The sequence below is a fragment of the Diplotaxodon limnothrissa genome, linkage group LG3 (assembly GCF_057381915.1).
Source record: "Diplotaxodon limnothrissa isolate DT_005_m linkage group LG3, D_limnothrissa_male_GT1.1, whole genome shotgun sequence".
Classification (NCBI taxonomy): Eukaryota; Metazoa; Chordata; class Actinopteri; order Cichliformes; family Cichlidae; genus Diplotaxodon; species Diplotaxodon limnothrissa.
Genome location: NC_140598.1, coordinates 47,136,505 through 47,147,744, shown reverse-complemented (window position 1 = coordinate 47,147,744; position 11,240 = coordinate 47,136,505). Strand labels below are relative to the sequence as shown.

Here is an 11,240-nt window from a genome sequence, read left to right as displayed (position 1 = left end):
CTAAACCCTGCAGTATCACAGTAACAGCTTAGTACAAATTGCATCTTTTGTAATCCTAAATAGGGACTAAAAATAGCAGTCAAAACTACTGTTTCATACATATTCCTACATATATTATGTAGAAATGTATTTCATAAATACGGTATATTATTCATTTTGCTCTAACATGTTTTCTCTACACAGACAATGTTCTGAAAATGTCATTAGTTTAATTGCAGAAAACATTAGTTTAACCCTTTAAAGTTATTCTCATGACTTATTCTAATAACAGCCACAATAATTATCAAGCCAAAAATGACACATGAAATAAAATGTAAACCCTCATGCAGCTGTCAAGTCACTATTCATGAGTTACTATTTATCATTATTGTGTTGACAGGGGACATGTTCAAAACTGAAGTATTTGTGGTTCCTCATAACGAAGTGGGAATTTCAATATAACTGCAGTTGTGAGAGCTTTATTTAAAACAGGAAAGGGAGGAGAGATGGTGTGGTCTGAGAAAAGGACTCCGCAGAAAGCAAGTGTGCTCACGCTGATAAGAGATATAGCTTCCTTTCACCCACACTTCTCTTTTTATCTTGTTCATATGCATCAGAGCATCAAAGTGGAAACATTTCTCACAAGTACAGAGACATTTTCACCATTTTCAGTATTAAATATCAGGATGGGACATGCTTTGTTCTGTGCATCTGGGTTGGTTTGTAAGTATACTGAATATTTACATTATGCAATGTCTATTTTTATATTAGTTTCTTTCAGAGCGTAGAGAGTATGGTATTTTTATCCACTTCACTTTGGTCACCTTTTAGTTAATGCAGGGTAGCTGGCGCAGGTGTAACTTAACTTAGTAGTGACATTGTTAATTACACACAATACTGTCATCAGTAAACCACCAGGAAGTTTTAAATGCAAGGTTAATTTTAAGTTTTATAAGTATTAACTTCTATTTCAGTGCTGAACACACTTCTGTCTTGCGGACAAACTGAAGGTGATTGAATGCTTTTTCTTTTGTTTCTGTTGCATCACTTCAGATAGATATATATCACATAAATACCATCAACCATATTTTATTTGCAGAATTACTGCCAGTTTAGGCAGTAATTCTGCAAAATCTTATTTCTTTAACACAAACACTACTTATGCGTGCTGTGATTACTCATCTTTGCTACTTGAGCAGTTTCTTTGACAATGTATTACGGACAAGGAACACAAAACTAACATAGTTACTAAAGATTGTGTAAGAAAATGACAAAAATATCTTGAAGAACTGCTGAGTATTGTTTGCTTTACTTACGTGGACATGCATGTGTTCCTTCTGAAAGATAAACCCAAACCTGATCTCAGTGTGTCTTCATCATGGCTGAGTCCTGGGGCATCAGTGACTCTACACTGCAGTGTTAGAAGTCACTCTGCAGAATGGAGGTTCTACTGGTATCAGGCTCTTTTCAAAAATTCAAGCAAGGGCTACTACTTTGAGCTGCTACCAGGTGGTAAAAATGGAACTGCACAAAATTCCTACATTGTTCATGGACAGAAACAGACGGCAGGATATGCATGTAGAGCTGGAAGACAACAGCCAGAGCATTTCACTTCGGACAGCAAACCTGTATTTGTTTGGTCTGCAGGTAAGTGTGAATGTAATATCATTGCCATGATGCATAACAATACAGCTTCTGTTAATACAGTTACTTCAAGAAACACTTAGATTCCTAATTTCATAATATCTCAGTGGCTGTTTTGATCCCACATTACATGTTTCTAAGAATCTAGTTCAGCAACTGCAACTGTCAAAGTGACTCCTGACAGAGTGCAGCACTTCTCTGAAGAGTCTGTCTCACTGCGCTGTGAGGGGAAACCTTCTGAGTGGAGAGTGATGAGGCTGAGTGAAGCAGGCTACCTTGCAAACTGTTCTGTCTGGGGAACAATGAGTGGATCCACCTGCACGATCAAAAATGCTACAGCCAAACCAGCCGTGTACTGGTGTGAGTCTAAACTGGGTGGCTTCAGCAATGCTGTCAACAACACAGTGCAAAGTAAGTATTTTTACATCCTTTTTTTCTTTTTTTTTCTTTTTTGTTTGTTTGTTTGTTTGTTTTCCTGTATGACTCTGCAGGTTCTGCCCACATTGTGTCACAGTAAGCATCCTTTCAGTCAATAAGATTATATTTTTGAAAGTGTTAGAGTTATGTTTGTGTAAATATAAAAATGCAAGCGTAGTAAACATACTCATTCCTCACCTTTATCTTATTATTTTTTATTCAATTTGTCATTAATGTGAAAACATGCCTCCAGTAAGTCATCAGACCTTTCTGTTACCTTACATTACCACAGGCCCCAATCTTTCTGCCTGCATTTTGAATTTTTGTATTTACCTTTTATGTTTAATTGTTCTGAGTTTTTGAGTTTTGAATTTTATTTATTTCTGGTTTGGTTCTTTATGGATATCTGCTCAATTTTGTCTTTAGACTTTTGCAAATTTCATTGGTTTCAATTCTCCTTGCCTCCCTGTATTAAATCTGTTATTAAATCTCTGTCCCTGTCAATCGGCCGAGGTTAACCCAAAACCTTTCCAAGCTCTTTTGATTCCTGTCTTAGGTGCTTCTTTGTTTAGTCACTTCCTGTTTTATTTTAGTAGTCTCCTGTTCCTGTCATGGTCCTGTGTCTCCAACACAGTATTTTAAGTTTTCTGTAGTATTTGGTTTCTTGTGTTTAAGTGTTGTTTTTTTTAAATTTCTTTGCAATATTAGTACATTGTTATGGTCTCTGTTAGCCACTTCCTGTTCTGCTCTGACAGTCCCTCTTTTCATGTGATGTGATGTTCAATTTACTTCCTCTGTCTTGTCAGTTACATTCAGCAGTGTCAAATCGTCAACAGATTCGACACTGTAGTTAATGCTCACCCTTCTACTCACTTAGCTGTAGTCAGCCTGCAACCCACAGCCATGCAACTCTCTCCCGTCTCCTCACTGCACCATAATCTAGTATGAAAGAACAGACACCTCTCCCCCACCTTTCACTTTCACTCACAACCAGGTTCAGAGACAAATAGTAAGACTCCACTTGGGGAAGTCTACTGGACAGATGGGGCGAGTCCCTGCCTCATCAAGGGCTGTGCCTCCATCATCGACCAGCTCCGATCTATAGTCAGGCCACATTAGGAACCTCTTCACTTATCTTAGTAGCTCCACTTCGGACATCAGCAGATGTCATCATCTAACTTCTCAATTGTGTTTATGCCGATCTGGACCAGCCAGCAAGCACTGTGAGGGTCACACTTTTTGACTTTTACAGTGCATTCAATACCATCAGGCCAGCCCTCCTGGGTGATAAGCTGACAGTAATGCAGATGGATGCTTCTCTTGTGTCCTGGTACCTTTACACCACAGACTTCAGCCACTGCACTGAGACCTGCCATCTTCAGATGATTTCTGATAACTCTGCGAAGGGTGAATTCATCGGTGGGGATGATGAGACAGAGTATCCGGCTGTGGTTCACTCTTTGTCTCGTGGTGGGAGCAGAATAATCTGCAGCTCAATGTGACAAAAACCAAGGAAGTGACTGTGGACTTTAGGAGGACCAGGAAACCAGTAAACCCTGTTTTATGCAGGGGGTCGACAGTGTAGACAGTGTGGAGAACAATAAATACCTCGGAGTACACACTGACAATAAACTGGACTGGGTTAAAAGCACAACTCCACTCTACAGGATGGACCAGAGCTCTCTCTATTTTGTGAGGCAACTGAGGTCTTTTAACATCTGTCAGACAATGCTCTGAATTTTCTACAAGTCTTTTGTAACCAGGGCCGTCCTCTAGTACGTATTCTGATGTGACATTGTCTGACTGTTTTACAGAAAGCAATATAATACTTGTGAGCCCGGTCCACCCAGTTACTGAGGGAGAAGCTGTTACGCTCCACTGCAAACTGAGGAACAAAACTTTAAAATCCTCTGTGCTTTTCTTTCGAAATGATAACCTCATCAGCAATGACACCAGAGGGAGGCTGAATATCCCTGCAGTGTCAAAATCAGATGAAGGCTTTTACAAGTGTCAATATTCAGAAAAACAGTCACCACAGAGCTGGATGTCAGTAAAGGGTAAGTTTGTTTAAAACTCTTCTTCAGTCCTTCTTTTTGCAAATACTCCCTGCAACAACACTTTTGGTGTTTTTATGTGAATATGGATCATTTTAAATCACATTAATGTACTAATAGTAGTGAGTATTCATACTTTGTGAAAACAACTGAACATAAAACTTAAAAATAAAATGTATTTGTTTTTTATTGTAGCGGTATCCAGGCCTTTAAAGTCTTCATTTACTGCGCAGATGATTATTGGATTTGTTTGTGGGATTTTACTGATTGCTATCCTACTCGTGATTTATCTGAAAGTCAAAGGGTGAGGCCTTTTCAATTGATTAAAATCTGATTCTGCCTTCAGTTTCTAATGCAAAATAATATATTTTCCTTATAAAAATTATTGAGTAATCATCTTAAAGAGCATACATGTTTATTAGTTATCAATTATTTCTATTCACTTTTTTTTTTCAATATTCTTAACATTATTTTCTTTCAATTATTTTACTACATTTTACAGAACACAGTGCAAACAAACCCATGTTGATTCTGCAGTTTCTGAGGTTAGCCAGAATGCATGTCAGCTTGAAGCGCTCTACTCTGAAGTCCATGGTCAGTTTTGATTAACTAACCCAAATCTTCAAAAGTTTTTAAAAGTTACTGACAAAAAACCTTTATGATGTACCTTTTTTAAATGTACGGACATATTTTTAAAATTAGATTCCACTTTTGCAGCATTTCAGTTTCTGAAATATCATTAAACTCTCTGTTTTCTGTCATCTTTTAGATGATAATCTGCTGTATGCCCTGGTAATGCACAAAAACAAAGGTGAAACCCAGAACAATGCAGGTATTTTAAACTAGCATTCAATTCAATTTTCTGTTCATGTTAGTTAAACTTGATTGATTGTTTTTGTAATTTATGTAACATCTAACACACATAATCTGGACCTTAACTGGTGTCTCCATTTACAGGTAGACCATCACAGGCAGCAGCGGATGGCGCTATCTATTCTGAAGTCAGACTACAGGAAAACAGCTCTTGGTAATATAGGCACATATTAAGTCTGTTGTCTGTGTGTGTGTGTGTGTGTGTGTGTGTGTGTGTTTCATCTATGTACAATATACATCATCTGTATATATATTTTCATCCAAGTTCATAGAAAGAAGCTTCAGCTTTACAGCAAGAATTTCCTGAGTTTGAATCGACCTAGTTGGACCTTTCTGTGTGCAGCTTGCATTTTATTTGTGCCTGTGTGGGTTCTCTCAGAGTACTCTGCTTCCTCCTACAGTCCAAAGACATGCATGTTAGGTTAACTGTGTTTGTGAATGTCCAAAGTCATCTGACTGTGTTAGCCAAAATGTTCAGGGTGTATCCCACCTTTTTCCCTGTGACAGCTGGGAGAGGGTCCAGGAAGATTTTCTCTGTAATTGAACATATTTTGCATCTGTAGCCCTTACAGTTGTCTGGATTGGTGTTAAAGCTGCTTCTTTCATTTTTTTTTTTATACTTTTGCACTTTTCCACTTGAATTCTGTTTGTCCTTCAGTCTTGTCCACACTTCCACTTAAAATCTAAAGGTGAGAGGTCTTTCTCTGAGTCTCCCCTCTTTTGTAAAGTCCCCCTCCTGTTTGGAAATTGTTTAATCAATCTTGAAGACCTAGCTATTTTCACAGGCTTTTGGGTCCCTTTGAAACCGGCTATGGGTCTGTTCTGTCTTAGTTTATCTTGGTTCTTTATGTTATTTGTGCACGTATGTGTATATGTATATATGTACACATGCACACGTGAGTATCTGTGTGTATATACTGTACATGTTCCCTTTCAGCACATGATGCAATAAATAGTAACTCAGGAATGGTGAATGGTGATATGACTGCTACAGGAGACTTTACATTTCATTTCATATGTCGTTTTTGGCTTGATAGCTATTGTGGTGGTTATTAAAGAAGTCATTACCATGATTTTAAATGTTTTCTGCAATTTAAAATAACTACACTTTCAGTACATTATCTGTGTAAAAAACAGTGTGCAGAAAATTTAATGATAATAAGAAGAAAGGGCATGTTTGACATCCTGTGGGTAAAAACCTCTGTTGAGTCTGTTTGTCTTTGACCTGATGGACCTGTGACGTTTACCAGACGGAAGGGGGGAAAAAAGTGAGTGTCCAGGGTGCGAGGGCTCTTTGAGGATGATGCTGGCTTTCTGCTGAAGTCTGCCAGTATAGATGTCTCTGAGGGGGTTTAGTGAAGTGCCGATTGCCCCCTTCTGCTGCCCTCATCATCCACTGCAGTTTCCTTTTGTTCTCCGCGGTGCAGCAGTTGAACCAAAGTGGGCAGCAGTAAGTCAGAAGGCTCTCAATGGTGGAGCAGTAGAAGTTTACTAGCAGTCTTTGGGGTAATTGGGCCTGACGTAGTTTCCTGAGGAAGTACAGCCTTTGTTGTGCTTTCCCTATCTGGTGGGAGATATTTGTGGACCAGGTAAGGTCGGCCGAGATGTGGACTCCGAGAAACTTCCTCTGTCGACCTGTTTGCCCTGTATGCAAACTGGTATGGATCGTGTTCTGCAGGGACGGCAGCTTTAATGTGTGATATGATGAGCTGTTCAAAAAAATAGGCAATTCTGTGTTAAAGCAACTAGAGGATAGTCATTCAAGCAGCTCACTGTGTTCTTCTTGGGCACTGGAACGATGGTGGCTGACTTAAGGCAGGATGGTACTACAGACTGTAGCAGTGAGAGGTTGAAGATGGTGGTGAAAACCTCTGCTAGTTGGTATGCACATGCTTTAAGCACTCTACCAGCTACACCGTCAGGACCAGCTGCTTTCCTCTCATTGAGTCTGTGCAGTGTGGCTCTGACCTGATGCTGCTCCAGCTGGATGGGAGCATCGTCCCTCTCTGTAACGGCAGGATGAGTGATGGTGTCCCTGTTTTCTTGGTCAAAGTGGGCAAAGAAATGTTTTAGGGTGTCAGGTAAGGTGATGTCCGTGGAGTTGGTTTGTGTGTAACTGTCTTTGTAGCCTGTGAGTGTCTTGATCCTGGTGTTGGCCAGAGGGGCCGATGGCGCGATATGGCAGCCTGGCTTCTGTCAGTCTGCCCCAGGGCAGCTGTGGCTATCCACCAGTGTATGAATGTGAGAGTGAATGAATAGTGGCATTGTAAAGCGCTTTGGGTGCCTTGAAAAGCACTATATAAATCCAATCCATTATTATTATTATTATTGATCCCCTGCCACATGTTTCTGGAGTTCTTTGTGTTAAAGTGTTCCTCGATACGGTGTTTGTATTTTGCGCTTGGCTTCTTCTATGCCTTTAAGCAGTGACTGACTCTTTGTAGATTTGAAGGCCTGATTTGAAGGCCTGATTTGAAGGCCTGATCACGTGCTCTTAGTAGGGCTCTCACCTCACTGTTGAGCCATGGCTTCTGACCAGCCTATTATGCAGGATTTAGCAGTCAAGGCATCAACTGGGAATATAAGTTTTTGTTTTAAATGTATGGAATTTTAAATCCTGTCTTTGAGATTTGTCATTTGTTTGTCTTTTGGTATTTCCATATTCAGTTCCTGTCTGTCTTTTTGTTTGCATTAGTGGTGTCTTGGTTTTGTATATATGTAATATTTGTGGAGTTTCTTATTTAAGTTTTATACATTGTTCATTCTTCTCTGTGTGTTTTGTTCTGTGTGTTTTCTCCTCTTATTTTATTTAGTTCCCAGCGGCTTTCTTAAAAGATTGCATTTTTAAACTTTCTGATGGTTTCCTGTGGTTTTCCTTTAGTTACTTTCTGCTTGGTGGTTTGTTGACCTTAATAATTAGGTGCTTCTGTGAGTGCAAGCAAGAGCACTCCTTTAATCTTTGTATGAGTACAATGTGAATAGCAACATATCAGTTGAAAAATATGCTTTGCAGGTGTTATTTTGGTGATTTTGTGACAATATGAATGTATTTTTGCAGAAATCAGTCATTACAATAAATATAACTTGGTGAAAACTTTATTGCAAGATATATTGATATAAATGATTTAACTCTGTGTTGGAGCGTTATCTTTAAAAGGATTTTCAGAGTGCGTATTATACATATGTAGTCTGTCTTGGTTCTGTTTCTTTAATGACTGACTGGTCAGAATTGCTTTGCTCAGTTAGAACTGCTCAGGACCTCATCACCTACTTGGGAATATCACCAAACATGTTTTAGATTTCATGGTTTCAGCACTCAAACAGTTTATTTTTCTGAATGATCAACTTCATAATGAAGCTAACGATGAATGTAAAAACATAAAACATGGAAACAGTTAACATGTTGATTACATTTTCAGTTAAAAAACTATAGACTTCTCTTTGAAGTGGTAACCAAATTGTGTGACTGTCAGTTTTGTGAGGTGTTCCTTTAAGTTAATAAGAAACACAAAAAATAACACTGTATGTAGGTCACATACATGCAATGCGCAGGTGTTTCGCTCAGAAAAACCACACAGAGTTTCAAACTGGTAGTGTTCTCTCACTTCCGTCACATTAACATGACAAGAGACCAGTGAAACCACGGCGCTGTTGGCTGATGAAACTGTGCAGCAGTGACAGCAGTTCAGGTATTTGAGTCCCTTCATTATTGTCACTTTTAGTTTAGATTCTAGTCAGGTCTGAATCTAAAATCTAAATCTAAATTGATCATTAGTTAGCAGTTATAAATAGTTATATTGATGTGTAACTATAGTTTACTGACAAGCCTGATAAACTACTGTGACTATACTTTATATAGTAATGCAGATGAATGTTGTCCTAAAAGCTAACCTTTTATACTTATATATGCATCACTGTGTTGACTTTTTCATAATCCATCTCCATAATTGTATTTTATGCATTGGGAAGGTGGACAGTGTTGTTACCTGGGCGTGTATATATACAGACTTTTATGAATTTTATAATACTGCTGTATAATGAATGAATTTTGGCCTTACTTTCTTCTGCCTGCCCACTGTATGTGACAGCTGTGTGGACTATATGCTCTCTGATCAGAAGTGAACAGCATGCATTTCTGTGAAATATTTCAACAGCATAACTTCAGCAGATATGAACAGAAATTGAATTTGCGCAGAAGGATAACTCAAAAGTGACTAACTTCTTCTTTTTCTAACTTGCCACAGCTATGACATGATTACAAGGTAGAATGCTACAGTGTTTTATTCTGAATGCCTGTTTTTGAGGGATGGTTTGGTTAAATTAACACTATTTATAAATGAGGTGCTTCAAAACCATTGTACAGGTCAGCCACTGATTTATTTTTAAATCCTCTACTTTCCATTTCTATAAAGGTTTCTTTCTGTGAGTTTTGCTGTTATCAGACACCATTGAAAGTTAGACCACCAACAATGCTGGGGATTCTGCATCTGATGTTGTGCTGCATTGTAGCCCCTTTGATGCTTGCTGATAATTTCCACCTGTTTATATTTGATTGTGAATGTTACACTTAATCTACTAGCTTGCATGCTTTTGCGCTCTTTTGTCTCCTTCACTGTGGCCACAGAACAAAAAAGCAAAAAATTGAACACTGGTAGCACAGTCATTTTGTGGTTGACCATTGTACATCTAAAGATAGGTGAACTGCAGCTTGTGAATTTCATAGCACAAGGCTGTGAACAAGTTTTGAGTGTTCTTAGTAATTTATCTGGGATCAACACTGAGTAATTTGGCCTTTATTATTATTATTATTATTATTATTATTATTATTATTATTATTATTATTATTATTATTGGTCTTGTGCTTCGTGATATTTAAAAAACCTGCACTTCCTGTGTCAGTATCAGTGAAAGTACAGCTGCTGCTAACACAAAGAGATCAGGCAGGTTTGATGTTACTTCTGTTTCTCCTATAAACATTTTACGTGTCTCACTTTACATCATGTTCTTCCTGTTTGTCCACTTCTGTGCAGGACCTAATCTGTAGTCACTAATATTCCAGCAGAATAATTAACTACTGTAATTTTTTTTTACATATCATCTTGTTGCAAGATGATATGTGTGAATGAAGTATTCATTACCTCTTCATTCAGTTTAACCATCAAAGATAGTTGTGTGTCCTGTGTCTGTGTCCACAACAAAGCTCAGAACCACAGAGTAAGATTTTTTATTGCTCTATGACGAGGGTGAGCTGCAAGATCAGACTGCACATCTCAGAATGCGATGTTAAAAAGATGGAAATGAATGTGGAAAAATCAGTTGCTAACTAAATATCAGCTGGAACAGACTCTACAGCAGTCATCAGAAGACAGGCTACATTATGAGTTTTAGTACTGCTAAGTCATCCATCTTAGCTAGCATCCATCATAGACAACACCTCCCACCCCCTGCATGAGACTGTACGAGCACTGAGCAGCTCGTTCAGCAGTAGATTTTTACATCCACATAGGAAGGAGCACTACCACAGGTCATTCTTACCAGCAGCTGTCAGACTCTATAATTCAGCTTAACATTCTTTTGGTCATCGTACTCACCAGCTTGTTTGTTTACTGTACATTTTATACATAGCTCTGTAGATTTGATACATAACCCTGTTTAATTTATACATATTTCCATACAATTTTTCAATTTTTCTATACATATCCTGTACATTGTTACCTTTATATACCTGTATATATGAACTTCGGTTGCTTATGTTTATAGGACCACCCTGTGTCTACCTTTGATATTTTATTTTCCCTTGCTGTAAGAGCTCTGTGACAGCGAAATTTCTCATCCGTGGGATAATAAAGGTCTATTCTATTCTATTCTATTCTATTCTATTCTAATTAGCACCGTCCTCTTAAAATGATGCCAAGAGCAATGCCATCAAAGTTCACTTCACTACTGAAAAACAGATTGTGACCTCAGTCTTGTCACAGGGGTTATAAATGACATTCTGTTTTTTTTTGCTTCTGTCATCTAGAGCAGGTCAGCTACTAATGCAAGGTTGATGGTTCAATCCCTGGCTGCTCCAGTCTTTGTTACAGCATCCTTGGGCAAGATACTGTAACCAAGTTGCTCCTGATGCTTCATCATTGTGTCAGTGTTAGATAGAAAACGCTTTGCAACCCAATTACATGACTAAGCATGTAGTAGACACACTCGCCCACATTTGGATGTCACACTCTTTATGGATGGTTTTATGGAAGGTTGCAGTAAATTGCAGTACCAGCA

General features: G+C 38.4%; 1 protein-coding gene across 1 annotated transcript; it reads left to right on the top strand.

Annotated features, from left to right (window-relative positions):
* Positions 1 to 665: 665 nt before the first annotated feature.
* Positions 666 to 5,125, top strand: LOC146636214 (uncharacterized). Its single transcript, XM_085350296.1, has 9 exons — positions 666 to 702; positions 954 to 989; positions 1,324 to 1,626; positions 1,765 to 2,034; positions 3,855 to 4,097; positions 4,290 to 4,398; positions 4,597 to 4,688; positions 4,864 to 4,926; positions 5,052 to 5,125. The coding sequence occupies exons 1-9, from the start codon at positions 666 to 668 to the stop codon at positions 5,123 to 5,125; spliced, it is 1,227 nt and encodes a 408-aa protein (XP_085206422.1).
* The last annotated feature ends 6,115 nt before the right edge of the window (positions 5,126 to 11,240 follow it).

Coding starts and splice junctions, on each gene's coding strand:
- LOC146636214 (XM_085350296.1), top strand. CDS start 666: ATGGGACATGCTTTGTTCTGTGCATCTGGGTTGGTTT. Junction 4,098..4,289: donor GAGCTGGATGTCAGTAAAGG/GTAAGTTTGTTT, acceptor TTTTTATTGTAG/CGGTATCCAGGCCTTTAAAG. Junction 4,399..4,596: donor ATTTATCTGAAAGTCAAAGG/GTGAGGCCTTTT, acceptor TACATTTTACAG/AACACAGTGCAAACAAACCC.